Here is a 21,543-nt window from a genome sequence, read left to right as displayed (position 1 = left end):
GGATATGAGTAAGACAAATTGAGAGACACTGGTTTTTCACTATTTCACGTGCTGCTGTTTCAGGGGTTGGTGTATGAGTGTTGCTGGTCATGGGGATGCTAGAAATGCGCATATTTGGCTCTCTAAGGCTTTGGCACTAACACAGGTATATTACTGTAATATCTGAAGCGTCACTCAGTGTGAAAATATCATTTCTCATGTGAGTGAAACTTCTCCAAATGTGACACCTGGTGTCACGCAATATTGATATCCCAATTTAGTCAGCAGCAGTCAAAAACATTGCTGAAAGCCTGTAGTGCTTAGTAAGCAAACGAAGCTGATTCTGTGTTTGAGAGATGCGATGATATGGATGTGTATTTTTTTTACTGACTAGATATTTATTTGACTCATCCTGCCCAGCTTTATAGCAACTGTCTGTCTCATTTGTTTACTTGAAAAGATAGCACACCCAAAAAAAGAAATGCTCAGTCATTTTTCACTCAGCCTCGTGTTCTTCAAGGTCATAGTAGTGAAGTTTTAGCAAAGGTCTCTGGTAAAAAAAGATTGGTTGTCTATTGTTAATGGAGTAGCAATGTATTAGGCACATTTCACTAAGAGGTCACTGGAAACCAAACAGGTTTTTGTTGGTTAATGTGGTTCCTGGTGACTAACTTTTTCCCATTGCAAAACCTTCATGGGGAAATCTTTTACCTTCACAATATTCCTGATTGTGTAGTTTACTAATGTAAGAACCTTGACATTTCACTGAGAAATAGGAAATTTTAGACTTTTGTTAAATTCTGTATTTTGTAATTTTAAAACTTTGTTAGTTTCTAATCAGGAGAGAAAAAGGGTCAATAAAGTCAATCAAGTCATTTAAATTTTCAATTAAGATAAAATATTTATAGCATAAAAGCAGTCCATATAAATCAGGCCTTCTGAAGAGACATAATGATGTTGATGATGATGAACAAATTTAGTCTAGCCTTTTATTAATATACAGTGCTCAGCATATATAAGTACACCCCTCACATATCGATCTTTTAAATTCATATTTTTAATAGGAAGCTAAACAATATTATATTTGTGCATATGTAACGGAGGTCAGCTAGTAGATGCTGTGCAGGTAAACCCCACTCCTCTGACCTCTAAAGGTGCTCTAGCGACAGATGCTAGAGGCCATGGTCTGTAGCCTCCTTGTTAGAGCAACCGACTTCCATGCGGAAGGATGCCGGTTGGACACCAGCTTGGAGTGTGTTGGGTGGTGTAGTACCGGCAGGGTTACACATATACATTACATTTGATAGTACTAAAACCAAATATGGAGCTGATCTAACAAAATACGATAATTACGATAATGATCCAAAAACTAGTACACCCAAATTTATATGTTATAGAAAAATATTAAATACAAATTAAAAAAATAAGAAAAATTTTTGAAAAATTTTGTTGAAATTATGTAGTTTGTATTTTTTTTTTTTGCAATATTTTGCTTGAATTTAATTGTAATATCTCTTAATTTCCAAATATGTTTGGTGACTAAAATTGTATTTTAATAAAAATATCTGTTTAACAAATCTGTTTTGTTTAAATGCACCAAAATACATTCCCTATATTTACTGAGAAATGTATAAAAATTTAACATTTTGCATTTACAAAATGGGGTGTACTCAATTATGCTGAGTATGTAATGGCCATGTCATAAGTGTCGATTTTTTGAAATTGAGATTTATGCATCACCAGAACGCTGAATGAATTATCTCTCCATTGAAGTTAGAGCAATATTTTTCAGAGATAAATCTAATGGAAAATACAGAATCTGGGTGTTAAAAATTCGAACATTAAGATTCCATATCGCTAATTAAAAATTGAGATTTGATATGTTTACAATAGGAATTTAGTGTGAACAATCTGTAATATAATCTACAAAAAAGAAGACCTTCCCTAATTTCCTATAGGTTGTTTTTAATGTTGCAGCATTTTGTTAAGACATTTTAAATAGATGTGACTTATGTTTTGCTCCTGATATTCTCACTTCCATTCAATATCACCTGAAATGAGTTGCTATGATGTTCATAATACAGCCATAGCCATATCACCCTGCAGCCCAAGACTGGTTACTCACTGAAGCTAAGCAGGGCTGAGCCTGGTCAGTACCTGGATGGGAGACCACATGGGAAAGCTACCTTGCTGTTGGAAGTGGTGTTAGAGAGGCCAGCAGGGGGCGCTCAACCTGAGGTCTGTGTGAGTCCTAATGCCCCAGTAAAAGTGAAGGGGACACTACACTGTCAGTGGGCGCTGTCTTTCTGATGAGATGTTAAACCGAGGTCCTGACTCTCTGTGGTCATTAAAAATCCCATGGGACTTCTCGTAAAGAGTAGGAGTGTAACCCCGGTGACCTGGACAAAGTCCCTCAATAGGCCCTTACCCATCATGGCCTCTGAATCATCCCCATCTGAATTGGCTTTGTCACTGTCTCTTCACTCCACCAATAGCTGGTGAGCACACCATTGTAAAATTGATTAGTTGTGGCGCCGTTGTCCTGTGGCTGCCGTCGCATCATCCAAGTAAATGCTGCACACTGGTGGTGGTGTAAAGAGACTCCCCTCATGATTGTGAAGCGCTTTGGGTGTATGGCCATACACAATAAATGTGCTAAATAAATACACATTACATTTCATTACATAATTCTAAAAGATCTGTTTTACACTAATGTTAATGTCATTCAAAAAAGGGATTCATTTAAATTATGTTCCCACTTTGCCAGATCTGTTTAACTTGTAGTTTCAAATATAGGCTTAGCATAAACAGACTAACTTTACAGTTTAATTTCAATGACATCATCTATTAACATGATACCAGTGAATTGCAGAGCTTGTGCAACCACAACCGACTAAGATCACTAAGATCAGATTTCTCCTTAGTCACTGTTTTCTCCTTATCATTGTTTTTGTTGTGTGTTTATTTTGTTACTGAGAATAGAGCGTGCAGCACATTAACATATTGGTCTGAAAGTTGCTCTCGGCAGTGTGTACGGCATCTGGACGAGTGTTAAAATGCTAAACAACAGTGGCGCAGTGGGTAGGGTTGTCGCCTCACAGCAAGAAGGTCTCTGGTTCGAGCCTTGGCTGGGTTCTCCGGTTTCCCCCACAGTCCAAAGATATGTGCTATAGGTGAATATAAATATGTGCTATAAGTAAGCTGAACTGAGTATGAATGAGAGTGTATCTGTGTTTGCCAGTGATGGATTGCAGCTGGAAAGGCGTCCGCGGCGTAAAACATATGCTGGATAAGTTGGTGGTTCATTCTGCTGTGGTGACCCCTGATGAATAAAGGGACTAAGTCAAGAAAATGAATGAAAGAAAGAATAGTAGTTAGTTGCCAACTGTAGTTCACTTAATGACCACCAGTGTCGCAAATAACAATGGTTTCTGAATTATGAAAATCCTTTTAATGGATGGATGAAAAGTAAAAAAAAAAAATTCTTCAAATGCTCATGCTTTTTTCTATTAAAATGAACAAATAGGCACTCAAGCATCAACATGATTTCACAATTCCCTAAATAAATTGTAAAAATGTTTCGCATAATTTGTTTGATATAACCATTATTGACTTATTATGAGAAACTGACTAAAATTATGTTTGTTTGTAAATTGCTTATTCACCAATAGCTCTCATTAAACACAATTCCATAAATCCCATTGTATGCTTATTGTGATAACACATTTTCATGCAAACTAATCGCCCAGCATTGCAAGTAAACAGCATTTACAGCATGTCATTAATAATTAGGGAATAAAGTACATCCAGGTGGTTGTTATCGTAGAATAAAGCCCAACAGGGATTTTTTTCTGTGAAAACAATCACCTAAATGTATTTTATCTTGCTTATTACACATTACTTGCCACAGGATGCAAAAAATAGACCAAAACATTGTTCTGAGCCATAATAGTTTATTAATTCTTTAATTAAAGAAAAACTGACAAAAACAAAAAAAGCTGAATGGAGCATACACTAACCTATGTATTATTGAGTCATAGAGAGTCATAGGCGCCAAACAGTCAAAAGAAGCAGCAAGACAAATAATATCAACATGAACATATTTACTGACAGTCAAGATGATTTGAAGTACCCAGAGGATCCTGTGTTATTAATTTCAGCAACCCTGGAATGTTGCAACTAACTAATCTGAATCAAGTATTCCAAATGGCCTTGTAATAAAATGTAATTTATTTCCTGGTAGTGACACTAAAATGCTAGGGAGGCATAGAGGCTCAATGGTTAATATTGTCGCCTTACAGAAAAAAGGTCATTGGCTCGAGTCAGTTGGTGGAGTGTGCATGTTCTCCTCGTGTTTGCATGGGTTTCCTCCGGGTGCTCTGGTTTCCCAAAGACATGCATTATAGGTGAATTGGATTAACTAAATTGGTCATAGTGAATGAGTGTGAATGCGAGAGTAAATTGGTGTTTCCCAGTACTGGGTTGTGGCTGGAAGGGCATCTGCTGTGTAAAACATATGCTGGAGTAGTTGGTGGTTCATTCTGCTGTGGCGAGCCCTGATAAATAAGAAACTAAGTCAAAGGAAAGTGAATGAATGACACCAAAATGTAATCATTTTCATATATAGTTCTGAATATTTTGTGCCGGTTGTTATGTTAAATCATTAAAAACAAAGAACAGCAACTTCTTAGTGGAAAATGTATGTCTCATTCATTAATTCATGGGTTTTAACTTTACCCATGGCTTAAACATAACTTTACAGCTTTTCTGTACATTATTAGCACTTCATAATTTGTAATTGATTGACAGTATATTCATGCCATCTCTGCGCTGCATTAAAATTTAAATCTGTGTGAAGTCAATTAAATGGCATTTTTATGCCACACTGATTGCATTATAATGCACTTTGGACAAAAGTAAAATGCATAAATCAGAAGGAGTGGAACATAGTTACAGGTACTACATTTGCTTGCAGAAAAAAAGTAGCCGGTGCAGTTCTGCAGAACTCTATTTATTTTCCAGAGAAATAAGAAATTCACATGTAAGCTCAAAATAACATGCAAAGGATGAGGTGAGCTTGTTTGTGTTTTTTCCCCCTAATATAATACAATGTTTAGTTTTGTAAACTTTTTTTGGTGGCTTTATGTTTGGTGAGATTTTTCGACCACATTTTAACCACATTTCTTCCCTGAACTGATATGTTTGTTCGCTATGTTTTGGTTTCCAGTAGATCCCCATTTCCTGGTTTCTGTCTATTGTTTGCATGTATATCTGTCAGTCATGCTGTGCAGTAAACTGCATTTGCAAAAACACAAATAGAAAGACAACATTCTCTTACTTTATTTCTCTCTCACACAGTCTTCTCGGTCTCTTGTCTGTTTTCTGTCTTGGCTCTTACGTCAATGGGCGTCTCGTGCTCTCACCTTGTTTTCTTCTCAGCACTTCACAGACCCTCATTTTCGGGAAAGCCTGATGTTAGAGCGAGTCTGTTGTGCGACTGCGGTTTTTTCAGGTGTCTTTCTCTCTCTCTCTCTCTTTGTCTCTTTCTCTCTCTCTCTCTCTCTCTCTCTCTCTCTCTCTCTCTCTCTCTTTTATCTTTTTTCGTGTGTTTGAAAATGAATGGGCTCAAAAACCCAAACATCCGCTCCTCACTTCCTCCTTTACCGCTTTTCTCTGTCGCTTATCAGTCACTCTCTCTCTCTTTCTTGTTCTGTGAGCTTATATCCCTATGCCATTTCTTCTCTGTGCATAAACTTTTTTTATCCTGCTTCCTCTTGTTTTATAATCTGCACATTTGTATGAAGCATCATAAAGTTGCATGACATGTCAAGTTCAAGCTTTAATAGAATAGTTAATCATTTATTCAACTCTGTCATTGCAAACTTGCCTCACTTTACTTTGTGAAACGAAAAAAGAAGAATGTTTAAAATATGTCTGTATTTTTTTATTGCTGTCAGTCAATGGAGTCCAATTTATGTGTACCTTCAGATGTACTTAGTGTTGTTTTTATGCAAATTCTCAACCCAATAATGTTTAATAAGCCGGCAAACTAAAGAATCATGTTAATGTGTCAACCTAACCATCACCTGGATGATGAGACAGCAGCCATATTTCTCCAGACCACACACCAAACACCAGCTGATTGAGGAGACAATGAGTGATGAAGCCAATTATCATTTGGGGATGGTTAGGATGCTATGACTTACAGAGGCCAGTGGACAAATTCGTTCAGAATGCCTGAGTTAAACCCCTACTCTTTTTCGAAAGACATCTTGGGGTTTTTAATGACCACAGGTCAGGACCTGGGTTTAACATCTTAAAGGCAGCGCTTACTGAGCAGTATAGATTCCTCATCAATATACTGGGGCACTTGGACCAACACAGACTTCGGGTTGAGCGCCCCCTGCTGGTGTCACTAACACCACTTCCAGTAGCAACCTAGCAACCTCCCATGTGGTCTCCCATCCAGGTACTGACCGCGAGCAACCCTGCTTAGCTTCAGTGGGCGACTATGTGAGAGTAATGTATGAATGGCTTAAGACGAGACAATGGTGATAGTTTGACTTTTGTCACTTGTACTTTTTTTGACCCAGAATGTAAACATGTTAACATGTTTTCTGTAAGTCTATTGAAGTGCACATCCAGAAAGAGCAAATGTTTAGCTGTTAGTGAAATCAAACTCTTTCTTGAGCAAAAATTTTCTAAAAATTAAAATGTTCTTGTCTTTTCCAGCAGAAGTAGAAGTCCTACAATCAAAGTGCTGCCTATATGTGCCATACTTTTCCCACTGACAGGTTTCAAAACTCTGGATTTAGTGATTTCTTTAACATGAACACTTGCAAAAACAAATGAAATAACAGAGTTAGTAATACTCTATCATAGCCTGTTATTAACTTTGGAAATTCATACAAACTTGTGCTTCCAAACGTAATCTTAGCCCTAACTTAAACATCTACTGAGCGGCACTATAAATTTTGCACTTAAAAAATACGATTAAAAAGCCCAATTTTTTTTTTGTATGTGTTTATAATACATATGCAACTTGCATGTGCGCATTAAACTATTTTGCAGTACTTTATTTGTCCACACGGTGTCAACACTCAATTTGCCGACACCTTGTGGACAAAAAAGTGACAACAACAACAAACTACTGAAAGTGGCAAAACAGTAGAAAGCCTATTTTAAAAGAGTATATGTGTGAGGGGATTAAAATATGCCAGCAACTCAAGTTTAAAATATTGCAACAATATTTTATTGCTCATAAAGTGTGGAGAGAAAAGGTGCAGATGTTGGATAAGAAAGTTTCCTTCTGGTGTGCATGCTATCAAATGGAGTGGGCTTTGTGGTGTGGACTTTGGAGTGGTCTTTGTGGTGTGGACTTTCTGGTGTGCATGCTATCAAATAGAGTTTATACCTACTGCTGCATTTATGTGAAAGTCCATTTAAGGCAAATAATTTTGGCGCCATCTTTGATATGCCTCTTGGCACCCAAATGCAGCTGCAATCTATTTGAATGCGAGAACATCTAATTCTTTTTTTTCCAATCTTATGAAAAAATTTCCTATTTCGAATTAGCAATTAAATTTAACAACTGACTCAAATTTGATTTATAAACTTTCGAATTATGACGAATTCACGACACTGACCTCCTTTGTGGCTGTTTCTGAAATACAGATAATGGGCTATATATTAACGATCTAGGCACAAAGACTAAAGCGCATGGTGCAAAAGCATTAAAGGCGTGTCCGAATCCACTTTTGCTATTTTAAGGACAGAAAAATATGGCTTGCGCCGCTGCGCATGGTCTAACAGGAGTTATGAATGTGTTTTAAGCATAACGTGCATTAAACCAATCAGAGTCTCATCTCAGAGTCACCCTCATTTACATGGCGGTCTTTGTAAGTGGAAAAACTGAACGCTTCATTAGCGAGAAAACAGTTAAACAAACAATCTGCAGTGGTAAGATAAAGAACAAGCCTCCTCCTTTACTTTACTTTAACTCTTTACTACCAGAGTACCAGAGAGGGGTCTGGATGCAGACCTGGTGCAGTGCAATCTTTGTGCATCCAATGCTTTTTAATAGGCTTACCTAACCCCACCCCTCACAGTGACGTCACTTGCTCCATTGAGTGCATTGTGTCTGACATTGCATCGCTAAGTGATAAAGGCTGAATCTAGCTACTATTGAAAGCCCCGGACATGAAGAAGACATGGAGGTAGTGTTTTTTATATCCATGTAGTAAATAATAATATTTGTAACATTTTAATCCTTTAAGTTTTTTCATATGTAAAGATATTTGTGTCTTGCTGTATAGACTGTGTGTATTGTGTTTGAACCTGCATGGGTGCATAACTAACGGGCTCTGCGCTGGACTTTAGACCAGTTTTTAATTGGTCAATGGTGCAGTTTATTTCAGTTCCTCAAAATATCAACGCACCAACAATGTACATTAACACACCTCCTATATAGACCGGCACACCCATGAGTCCACAAAGTGGAGCAAATGGATTTGCTATTTAAAGAACGTTATGCAAAACCTGAAAATTAGGGTTGCACTGGTGTGAAAATAGCAACAAATTGTGCCAAACACGTCTCGTGCCTTATTATGACCAGTCTATGGTAGGGCCCAGTATGTTATTATGTCAATCAAACTACCAAAATAATTAACACTAATCAATCTCTCAAAAAGTCAGTTTGTGCTGGTCATTTATTGTATTTTTCTCCAAAAAGAAAATCTACCCCAAAAAAATTACAGCAACACCATTGATTACAAGTTTGTGGCCTGTCATGTGGTTTGCGTTTGAATGGAAGAGGTTTGAATTTGTTAGAAATAATATAGAAATAAAGTCAGATGGCAAAGACTGTATCTTGTGTGCACTTGCAACACCAGAGAACATTTATTTTTAAATGTAGAGTTTCAAGTTTTATGTAGAAATGCTGTATTTTTCATGTCTTTGAGGTATGTATTCGCTGAGATTGAAATGCATTTGGTGACCCCTGACAGTTCAAAACAATGAAGCTGCAGAAATTGTCGCAAAGAACATACGTCTGGACCAAGCTCCTTCCCTGCAGAATTGTTAGTCTATATTTGGTCGATGATTGGTCCTTTACTAGAAAGTGGGGCTTCTTACCTAGTGTCCATTGCCTTTTCTCCCGTTCATAATGATATTTAGTGACATTTCTTGTATTTTCTATAGACTCTGTTTACGCTAAGGTGCACATAGAAAACAAAATAGACACTTTGAGCATAAGCTGTTTTGGACCACTGAGTTTCATCCTATGCACAAGAACAGCTCTTCAAAATTTCTTCTTTTGTGCTTTGCATAAAAAAACGAAAGTCACATAGGCTTGTAATGACGCATACCTGTAATCATTCTCTTACTCACGCAGCGCATAATGTTAGTGATCATATTCAGTGCAGTGTAAGTCACATTGGATAAACAAGTCTGGCAAAGGTAGAATTTAAGGTTAATAGTGTGATCTGAAGGCTGTTTTCAGTTCTCATAACTATTACCGAGAAACATTGTGCCTTGACACAGGGTTACTGACCTTGGATGCAGGGGTTTTATCTTCTCTATACCTGTGAGAGTTTTTATAAAAGTGGTTGCATGTCATGTGGGCTCAGGCTGTTTACGTCTTTGAGTTTGTTTGCTACAGAAGCAGGCCTGTGTGTGACAGGGGATGTTAGAGGTTTGTGTTTCTGGGCTGTACAGGATGCCACACATGCGCCACTGCACCGCCATGAGCCCTTCATCTCATTGTGATGATGTTCAGGTTCTTACGTCAGTCTCAGCTTAGGCCTTATCTGGGGCTGTGGTCTAACTAACTCTCAGTCACTTCCAGGAACCAAGAGAGTTTCAAGTGTTGAAAACAGAGAGAGAAACTATTCTGACCGGCAGTGTAAGTGACAGCAAATTCAGTGATCAGATGTGTGATGATGAGATTATAAGAAAAATGCCGGGGGGAAAAAAAATGTAATCAGTATTATTTATAATTTTTTAATGATTGGAATGTTTATTCAAAGCTTTTTTATTATTTATTTATATATGCCTTTGCAGATTAAATAAAAATTTTCACCTTTTGAACTATTCTTAATTGATGTACTAAATCAGTTTTTTTTTTTAATATGAAGGGACTGTCTTTTACATATCTTATTAAATAGTTGGTAACACTTTATTTTTATGATCCATTTGAGTATTAGTAGACTGTCTGCTTAATATCTGTTGATAATGCTCCTTCAACAGACATCTAACTGACTATAAGAAAGTTTGCAAGTTCATGTCAACTTACACTAACCCTAACCCCAACCCCAACCCCAACCCTAACCCTTATCTACTTTTAATCTAATGAGAATAGTTGGCATGTACAGTAGATGCAATGTAATTTAAATTCAACAAATGGACCATCAAAATAAAGTGTGACCAAATAGTTTTTAAATAAAATTGCATTTAAGCCTGGTATACAGTATCAACAATATGAGAACAAAATGATTTATCGCACTTTTATAATGATGTTTATATTGTATGAGCATTAAAGGTAACCTGTGATAAAAATATTTGGACAGAACTGTGTGTAGGTCTGGTGTGTCCACAGTCAAATCTGGATGATAGAAACACAATAAGTCTTTTTTAAATTTTCTTGACGTTAAAACAGGATCCAAATCCCTCCCAATTTGAGGGTCACCTCATTGTGACGTAGGAGTGCGGATTCCCCGCCCACCAAATTGATTGACATGATTCCATAGGGATTCGTATAATCATATCAACAAGATAGGATGTGCTCAAAGCAACCGAGATTAAAAGATCTGTTTAGCTCTCTGTGATCATTCGCAACTCAAGAATAAGTTACTAGTTTAAAACATTTTTAAAACAGTGCATGTTTGTAATAAAGACAATAAAATCGCTACGTAAATCATCACCACAGCCACATAGTGTCAGTACAATTATAAAAGAAGACGATTCAATCTCGCATCGTGGACTTAAATCAGGTTTATTTTGTACATTAACATAACACATATCCATACAGCAGTGTATATTAACGTGTGTCCTGTCACACTTGCCACGCAAAAACAGTGCGTGTGAACTTTATGCGATGATGAGTTACACACAATGTCATTATAAAGGCTTGAATTAACTCCACAACAATGCATCAAATAATCAATGGGAAACTTCTTACTGTAGTTAGGTAGATCTGCTTCATTCTTGTCTGTCACTGTGCTGTTTATCTATGTGAAGCCTATGGCTCTGACATGCACGTGGAAACGGTGGACACGAAGAACCAGCTTTGAAGGCACAGGAAACAAAAACAGCTACAGTGCCATAACAACTAAAATTTCCCAGATTTAAAAAGGTATAAAAAATAAGCTGATGGGTATTTTGAGCTAAAACATTAGACAGACACATTTTCGAGACACGAAAGACCACTCTTAAATCTCGAAAAAGGGTTCAAATAAGTGTCTTTGATTGTAATATTGAGTTTTATTGACTTGATATATTTATAAATTGAAAAACAAAATATTACATTATTAAAGAAATGTTGTTCATTTTAACTTTCGTCACTTCAAGCAGCCGAATCGTGAAGTTGTGCTGCTTCATATTTTTGTGAAACTGATGCAGCTTTTTAACATTAAAAGTGTCATAAACATTTAATTAACGTTTTAAAATTTTTAAAATAGAAATAAGTTAATGTTTAAAAAATATTGCTATTGCATGGTATTTTTATCAAAGAATTACTAAATAATGTTCTTTATTTAAATGTTCTAATCTAGAATGTATTAAAATTGAAAAACATTGGAGTATATGTAAATTGAATACGCTAAATTGGCCGCAGTGGGTGTGTGAATGAAAGAGTGTATGGGTGGTTCCCAAAACTGGATTTTAACTGGAAGGGCATTCACTGCATAAAACATATGCTGGATAAGTTGATGGTTAATTCTGCTGTGGCGACCGCTAATTAATAAATGGACTAAGCCAAAGCAAAATAAATGAATGAAAACAGCTTGTTAATCATATGCACTTACAAGAAATAGTACAGAAAAATGGGTATCATTGTCTAGTAATTGCGTAAATGATGATATATTCATATGCACAAGAAAAACATTGTTTAACTGACAGCATGCACATACTCAGATGTGTTTGTTTTTCAATATTGTTCTGATGTTATTGACTTTGAAGAATTGTAAATGAGTGTAAATTTCTAATATATTTTGTATACATTTTTTGTAGTCATAATTTTTATGAAACATTGACAGATTAACATGATCATATGCATGCTTAGTGAATGAGACCAGCTTGTTCAGCCAATTCACGATGGACCTGATTCTGAAAATTGAATGAAAAATTAGCTTTATTTTATAAGGCTTATGTTTCTAATAAACTATAAGACTGTCTGCGTACAAGTCTGTGCAGCTGATGTTATTTACTGTAAGCACCCATAATAATAATAACACTTAGAAACCTCAAAGCTTCTGGCAAATTTCTCAAAGTTTTGACGTCACAGCTGCAACACTTTATAACTAGGTTGACTGTAATTTATGCTCTATTGACTTTAAAGATCCTTGTACTATAATAATGTAAACGCAAGTAAAGATCTGTTCATATTGCATAGCTATTTTTAGTTTTGATGCTGAAATGCAAAGTAAGAAAATTTAGTTGCCTGTTATCCTTTAGTGTGGTCTTTGCACTGACTTGTTCTGTGTAATCTTGCAATCTTCAGACCTGATAAAGACTCCTTGATTAACAAAACTGAGTCTTTCTCAGTAGGGCTGAACACATGGCCCTGACGACAGAACTGAAAAACGCATGAGATTTCCTGAAGTACACTGATGCTGACTTCACTTACAGGAAAAGAAGCAAAAAATGAAAGAATTAAGCTACTGAAAAACTCTTCTGCTTTTTTTTTTTTTTATCAGAACTAGAGAGAAACTGATTTGGCAGTTCATTGAGGCAGGTCATAGCTGTAGTCAGGCCATGTTCGTTTTGAGTAAATGGCTTTTCTCTTCCTCTTTTGGTCTGAAGCTTCTTGGAGAACTTTGTATTTATGGTGACTCCAAATACAAACAGAAAGTCAAATTTTAAAAAGTTAGGTGGTGTGGTGTATATTAATGTGATTTAATTAAAATATGTTTTTAAATATGCCGCTGGAAGAAATTGAGCAACAAAATCTTAAAGGCCTTGTTGTGGAACATGACAGTGAAAATTCCAAGTGTTTTTATTTGTTGTGACTGAAAACAACACATTTACAAAATAATAATTCATACATTCACAACACAAGTCACATTTCCAAAATCCAGTTTGTCAGATCGAAACACAATTCATAAATACACCACTCCGATTGGTAAATTCAAAACACGATTTAATAATGAACAAATCCAATTCGGAAAATCAAAACACAATTCAAAAATGCACAAATCCAATTACTAAATTTAAAACTCGATTCAAAAATAAACACATTCAATTCGTAAATTCAAAACACAATTCAAAATTGCACAAATCTAATTCATAAAAAGAAAACACGATTCGGTAATACTCAAATCCAAATTGTAAATTCAACAATTCATAATATACACAAATCCAGTTCATTTGGCAAAAATATTTATCATTTTTACTTGCAAATTCACAAATTGTGTTGTATTTATGAATTGTGTTTAGAATTTAGGAATTTAGAATTTTTGTGCTTGTATGAATTTTATTTCGTAAATGTGTCATTTTAGAGACTGATCTGGCTTCATACTTAGCTCACAGTTGAACTACGATAGTACAATACATAATTTAGGAAATGTTTTCCAAGTGTTTCCCCCAAAACCGTAATTGTTTTGTCGCAGATTCGTTGGTTAAACCACGTTAGTTATAATGTAAAATGTCCGTAATGACGCTTTAAACAGGACGGTGTAGCAACTTTTTTACAGAAAATCCGTATGAAATTTTCTGGGGTTTTGTTTTGTACAAATTCTATTGTTTTACATGTGCATATTTTTTTTTAAATCCAGTATTAGTTTTGGAAAAAAACATGCATTTGTTTTCAATGTAAATGGCAGAAATAGGGCTACATTCACAATGGCATAAATAATTTCAGTGTGCACCACAAAAAGAGCGCTATTGTCAATCTGAAGTTCTGTAAAAAAAATAACTCTAAAAGAAAATTACATGTGAGAGAGATATCTTTAAGCATTATTATTAATCAAGTGTGATGTGAATTATTAATTAAGTGGATGTTGACTCCTTCAAAATGAATCGGACATAGGTGGATAACTTGGAATAAAACACAACCAGCAGTGTGTCACAGCTCTAGAAGTAGATGTAACCACACACATTTGATATGCAGTTTGCGAATGTTCGTTGGAACAACAGATTTGGGAAACACCAAATCGCTAAACTATAATTGTATCAACGAAACTTGTGACCTTAGTTGGTTAAAAATGGTTTTCGTAAACGCACCACAGGTCTGGCAGGAGTACTTTTAGCTTAGCTTAGCATAAATCATGGAATTAGATTAAACCATTAGCATTGGAGTGTTCATTTAAATCAGACTTTGTGTTGGTTAAAAAACAAATATTAGGTCCTAAAATATGGCATCTTCATTGATAATTTTTTCACACAAAAAATCTGCTAAGTCACAGTAGCTTATTTCAAATAGTAAAAAATTCCATAATTAGCTTACAGGGAAAAAAATGAGAATTTTCAATTGGCTCTATGTATATAAACAAATGTATTATGTTAAATTGACATGTCATCTTTTTTCTGTATATAAATAAACTAAATGATTAATATTTTAATCTATAATTTAATAATATTTTAATTAGGATTTTAAACACACATTATCAGAATCACTACAAAAACAAACATACAAAACACATACGTATTAATGGCAAATCCAGAAAACTTATAATAATTTTGCCCAAAAATATCCCTGAGCTGAATGCACTATTTAATTTTTTCCTCTGCTTTATTTATTAATCTTGTCACAATGGAATAACCAACATGAGGCAATTGCAATGGCCCATAGTAGGCCAATATTTACATTTATTTCACTTGGAATATGATTCAGCACCATCATTCAACATTATTTGCTCTCCCTCTGTCTGTTCCGGCTTCTTTCTTCCCACAATGACTCAATATACGAGTCAAAAGAGGATATAAACAATGTTCTTCTCTGTTCCCTTTTTTCTTTATCCCTCTTTCATTTGTCCCGCTGTTACAGTGTGACTTCCCATCAGGCCCTGTTGACATTCTTGCCACATTCCTGTGTTCTAAAAAAAAACCTGGTTGTTTTTAAACCAAATTTGGGTAACAAAAAATTGACAAAGCCAATGGAATGAAACAAAATTTGTGTAAGAAATAAATGTATAAAATGTGTAACTGGGATGGTACATTTTTAAGTATACAACTCTTTCGGTACTAATATGTAAACTCTGGTACTAATATGTACCGATATGGGCTTTTCAGGTACAAATGTGCACCAAGTGACAGCTTTTGTACCTTTATTTCTGAGAGTGTGGGATGAAACAAGTCAGCATTTGTGGACATATGAACAAGCAGCATTGATGCCTGCATTAATAGCAACCTTAAGTGTTAGTCCTGTTTATGGTGCAAATAACACTTGATCCCCGCTCAGCCATGTCAAAACAAGATGTGTGGGGGTCTGCCTTTAAATGGTGGAAAATAGTTTGCGTTGATCTGTATCTTAATAATAATAATGGAAATAAAAAGTTTGTAAAAAAATATACATTTAAGAATGCCCCTATAATGGTTTCTAACGTTATCAATCCATAATCATGTCCAACAGGCTTTATTCAGTCTTTGGAAGATCTAGCTGACTGATAGGGATGCAAACTTGTCACAGTTCAGCGAAATTCACCATTTTATATAAAAAAAATAAGTTGTCTGTTGAAATAGCCCATTACAGTTAGAATGTAATAATTCTCGATAAACAATGAAAATTTAAATAAGCTTACAAAATACTAAATGAGATGTAAGTGAATTACGCATATGTACACACATACAGTAAATACACTCTCTGGCCACTTTATTAGGTGCACCTTACTAGTACCGGATTAGACCTCTTTTCCCTTCAGAACTGCATTAATCCTTTGTGGAATAAATTCAACAAGGAACTGGAAATATTCCCCAGAGATTTTGGTCCATATTGACATGACAGCATCACTCAGTTGCTGCAGATTTGTCGGCTGCACATCCATGATGCGAATCTCCCGTTCCACCACATGATGAGATCTGGTGACTGTGGAGGCCATTTAAGAACTCATTGTCATGTTCAAGAAACCAGTCTGAGATGATTTATGCTTTATGACATGGCATGTTATCTTGCTGGAAGTAGCCATCAGAAGATGGGTACACTGTGGTCATAAAGGGATGGAGATGGTCAGCAACAATACTCAGGTAGGCTGTGGCATTGACACGATGCTCAATTGGTAGTAATGGCCCAAAGTGTGGCAAGAACCATTGATACAAGGCAGGATGGATCCATGCTTTCATGTTGATGCTATTTTCTGACCCTCCCTTTCGAATGCCGCAGCCAAAATTAAGACTCATCTGACCAGACAACATTTTTCTAATCTTCTATTGCCCAATTTTGCTGAGCCTTTTTGAATTATAGCCTCAGTTTCCTGTTCTTAGCTGAAAAGAATGGCACCCAGTGTGGTCTTCTGCTGCTGTAGCCCATCAGCCTCAAGGTTGGACATGTTGTGCGTTCAGAGATGCTCTTCTGCATACCTCAGTTGTAACAAGTGGTTATTTGAGTTACTGTTGTCTTTCTATCAGCTCAACCCAGACTGGCCATTATCCTCTGACATCTGAAATCAACAAGACATTTGCGCCCACAGAACTGCTGCTCACTGGATATTTTCTTATTTTTGGACCATTCTCTGTAAGATGGTTGTGCATGAAAATCCCAGTAGATCAGCAGTTTCTGAAATACTCAAACCAGCCTGTCTGGCACCAACAACCATGCTACGTTCAAAGTCACTTAAATCCTCTTTCTTCCCCATTCTGATGCTCAGTTTGAACTACAGCAGATTGTCTTGACCATGTCTACATGCCTAAATGCACTGAGTTGCAGCCATGTGATTGGCTGATTAGAATTTTTTGTTGGATGGGTGTACCTAATAAAGTAGCCGGTGAGTGTATATCTGTGTGTGTGTCTGAAACATTTCATATAAATAATATATATTTTAAGTTATTTTATAAAATGGTCTGTGTATAATTTGCACTCTGATGCCAAAAATATTGTCTTGATAGCTTCTGCATGCTCAAAAATCAAAGATTTTTATGTAACTTTTATCATTCGTTGACCTTTTAGCACTTGGCAGCTTTTTAACATAGTTTTGCATATTACAAGGATCAACTTCTAAGCAAATGTTGCTTTCTTCAAATAGGTTGTGAACCTACCATGCTTGTATTTGATGTCAGCAAAAATGTTCTTTGTAATTTTCTTTGGGTTTCATGGGAAGTTCTGCTAGAGGAGTCTGCAAAGCACAGAAAGCCCCTAATGCAACTGTAAATATAATGATAATTAGTATTCAAAACAGAAAGAACGGTGCCATTGTCCCTGAGGGCAGGAAGTGACTTCAAACTAAAGTAGCTGTTACTGGAAGCAGATTTAGAAAGAAAAAAAACACATCGTATAAAACATTTGATGAAGAGTCCCTGTCTCTTTCTCACACAGTGTTTTCTTCCTGTTCCCAAACTTTGACTTGAACGCTCTCATCTCAGAGAGACTTTCTGTGAAACGATAGGGAGATAAGCATTTCCCTGTACTCACCGACAGTGTAAAGATGAGTCATACACACCACTGTTTGCAAACCTCAGGTGAACGGTCATTCAATTACTTTTTGAACTGGATGTCTGACCGTGCATGTTGAATGTTCATGCCTTTTATCATCATGCATGTTTTGCTGTGTGTGTCTTAGTAAATAATGCATATGTTTGCATTTGCAGGCCTCTTCACATCGCCGTGGTCCAGGAGAACAGGGCATTGGTTGTTTGGCTGATTGAAATATTTCGATGTGCCCATAAAGACCTTGACATTTACAATAACCTACGACAGGTAAAGTATAAACAATACAAGCAAACTTCGGGAGGTTGGCATTAATTAAGTAATGTAGTAGGTATCAGAAACACCACTTTTACAGTATTTATTAATTTGGATCGATCAGTGAACTTGTATGTGGGCCTCAGGGTAACTGAAATCATTCAGATTAGTAAATTAAATGATGCATTATTAATTATTATTTACAATTCATTAAATAAAATGAATCATATTATTTATAAATGTGAATTAACTCAAATGCTTAATTTATAATAATTCTAAAAATACTTAAAGCATTAAAATATTGGCGTTTTTCACAATAACTCAACACTGACTAATAAATATTACATTATAAATATACATTTTAAATTTTAATGACATGATGTGTTGTGAACAAACAAATAACTGATATATTATAGTTATTATTTATGAATAATAATAATAATAGTAATCATTTTATTATTATTATTGTTATTACTATTATTGACATATGCATGTTTTCTTTAATAATTTTTACATATTTAACCAATTAATAACAATACTAATACAATTATTACTTTTATTATTAATAATATTTCTAAATAATAAATGTAATATATCAGTATATAATGTATATAATTATACAATATATTATGTATACTGACGAATATTACTTAATATAATATTAATATTAATTAATATAATATTATATTACTTCTAAAATTGAATCTAAAATTCTAAAATATATATGGTATTATACAATGATTTTAGATACTAAATACATTGTCATAATGTCATCATATATAATAAAATTTATAATTTTATTGTTATTATTATATATTAATCATAAATATTAAGTTTGTGTTACTCAATGCATCCCTACATTGGTATTTATCTAGTAGAAATGAAATGAAGTAATGCTGGTGATTGCTGGATTAAAGAATGTACTGCACAAAGAACACCAAAGAATTCTTGTCCCTGTGGGGCACATGTTAGTTTACTGTACTTTCCACAAATGTCTTATTACCTGTCACATGATACTTTTGAAAAGCAGCAGGAAATTACTCCTAGTGCTCTGTTTTATAAGTAGGAGCCATGGTAATGCTCATGGTTGTTATAAAGTTGTTCTCCTGGCCACCACAACACACTTAAACCTGTATCCTCTGCTTCATCTCACTCCCATGTGTCAGCAAACCTGTCGGACTGTTCCCAGGCTTTCACTTCCTCTTCTGGTAGCAATAACCCATACTGCCACCAGCCGCATTATCAATTACCGCCATTGCATGTCTAGGCAGACCTCAGAAATCACCTCAAATTCGTGTTAAGGTTTCACTTGACGTGCAGACACACTTTTTTCACACACACAAACACGAACGCTCGTAGATTCACAGGCAGCCGGCAGTTACCAGAAGCTGCGCGCATGTCTTCTCCGCCGGCTGAAACTTGTTTCTGTCAGATTGTTGAGGTTAACTCTTGTGTTATATCCTGTACTCAATTCTTATTTCCCCAGAAATGTAAACTGCACATAAACATGCCTTCAAAGGCTTTACTTGGAGTTCTGAGTAACTTTTTGTCGCAGCCATGGTTGAAAATTATTGTTTTGCCAATTCCAAATCTGAGATTAAATCTAGTGATTGATGTGAAATAAAATAGACAGGCACGACTGACTGGTGCGGTACCAAGGAAAGTGTTACTACAGCTGTCACTATTACTACAACTAGAACATTGTATGTGCCAGAATGACTTCTCTGTCTCGGCGACTATCTTTTGTTAGTCTTGTCCTCCCACATCTTTTCATGACACACTGACAATGACGTTTGAGTGTGTGTGTGTGCATATCTACTGTGTTTTCATGATAGGCGTTGCGTATTGTCAGCCAAGCAAGACTGCAGCCGATGGCTTGTTTGCATGGCTTCTCTGTGAATGTATAGTGTATAGGCGTGTGTATTTTTTTTATGTACTTGAATAAGCGTATGTGCAAACACTGTAAAAGCAGCTGGTGCATGTGTTTGAACTCAAATATCCACATTCCGAGAAGTCACATGACCTCCTCACACCATGGGTTGTTTCTCAACATACCTTGTGTTGAAGTTTTCAGGGTATTAAAAGGGACTTTCCCTTTCGCTCTTTTTCTCTCACTCTCTCTCTCTCTCTCTCTCTCTCTCTCTCTCTCTCTCTCTCTTTTCTCTCTTCTGCACTTTGTTAACATGCTTATCATTTTATTCTAAATGATGAAAATGCTCTTACTGTGTGTCACAGACATGTAGATATACTCATTGTATGACTTAGAACACAAATTGTAACATAGCATAGCTATTTTAAGACTCATTTCAAGTAAACGAACAATTCAAATAGTGACTTTTTACTTCCTTAATGCATGTTCCTGGTCTTATTGTGAACAGCTGTGCATGTTAATCTTGACAAAATAAACAGTGATTTATAATCTTAAGTATATTTTAAAATTTGTGTTTTTTTGTTAATATTAAGCAAGCAGCTGCCTTGCTGATAAATAAATAAATAAATCCTTACATTTATATAGTGCTTTTTTAGACATTCAAAACACTTTACACATTTTTACACATTTTTCTCATCCACCACCAGTGTGCTGTATCCACCTAGATGACGCAACAGCGGCCATATTGCGGCAAACCGCACACCACACACCAGCTGATTAATGGAGAGGAGACATAGAGTGATGAAGCCAATTATGATATGGGGATGGTTAGGAGGCCATGATGGACAGAGGCCTTAGGGTAAATTTTAGCCAGGATGCTGGGGTTAACCCCTACTCTTTCTCGAAGGACATCCTGGGATTTTTAACGACCACAGAGAGTCAGGACCTCGGTTTAACATCTCATCTGAAAGACGGTGCTCGCTGAGCAGTAAAGAGTCACCATCAATATACTGGGGCGTTAGGACCCACACAGACCGCAGGTTGACCGCCCCCTGCTGGCCTCACTAACATCACTTCCGGCAACAATCTAGCTTTCCCATGTGGTCTCCCATCCAGGTACTGACCTGGTAGCTTCAGTGGGCGATCATGTGAGAGTTGCAGAGAGCTACCTGACCAATAAAATAAACCTGCCTAAAGTAGTCTTCTGGTTTGTTAGTGTGGACAGACTGGTCCATTGATCCGTGTTAAATTGAGATGTAGACACTTTTAAGGTGGTCTGGGCTAGCAGACAAGATGGCCAACCAGCCTAAACCAGTCTGGGAGACCATCTTAAACCAGATAAGACCAGATTGTTTTAGACAGTGGTCACCAAACTTGTTCCTGGAGGGCCGGTGTCCTGCAGATTTTGGCTCCAACCTTAATCAAACACACTCGAACAAGCTAATCAAGGTCTTACTAGGTATACTTGAAACATCCAGGCAGGTGTGTTGAGGCAAGTTGGAGATAAACCCTGCAGGGACACCGGCCCTCCAGGACCGAGATTGGTGACCCCTGGTTTAAAATGTTGTTGTTTTTTTAAAGGTTTTTGCAATACTTTAGTTTTACTCACACTCACTTTAAGTCTGGCTAATGTTAACAAATAGCCAAA

The 21,543-nt window shown here is 36.1% G+C and overlaps 1 protein-coding gene across 8 annotated transcripts in view; it reads left to right on the top strand.

The window, feature by feature from the left end:
- bcl3 (BCL3 transcription coactivator) overlaps nt 1-21,543 on the top strand; it is a 52,513-nt gene that overhangs the window by 17,208 nt on the left and 13,762 nt on the right. For all 8 annotated transcript variants that reach the window (XM_073925405.1, XM_068214129.2, XM_073925403.1 and 5 more), the window contains one exon: nt 17,932-18,040. In XM_073925405.1, the coding sequence (XP_073781506.1) occupies nt 17,932-18,040 (109 nt within the window). The remainder of the gene's footprint in view (nt 1-17,931; nt 18,041-21,543) is intronic.

The sequence above is a fragment of the Danio rerio genome, chromosome 16, assembly GCF_049306965.1.
Source record: "Danio rerio strain Tuebingen ecotype United States chromosome 16, GRCz12tu, whole genome shotgun sequence".
In the NCBI taxonomy this organism is placed as follows: domain Eukaryota; kingdom Metazoa; phylum Chordata; class Actinopteri; order Cypriniformes; family Danionidae; genus Danio; species Danio rerio.
The sequence above is the reverse complement of the archived record's forward strand: the minus strand, read 5'-3'. Positions and strand labels throughout refer to the sequence as shown.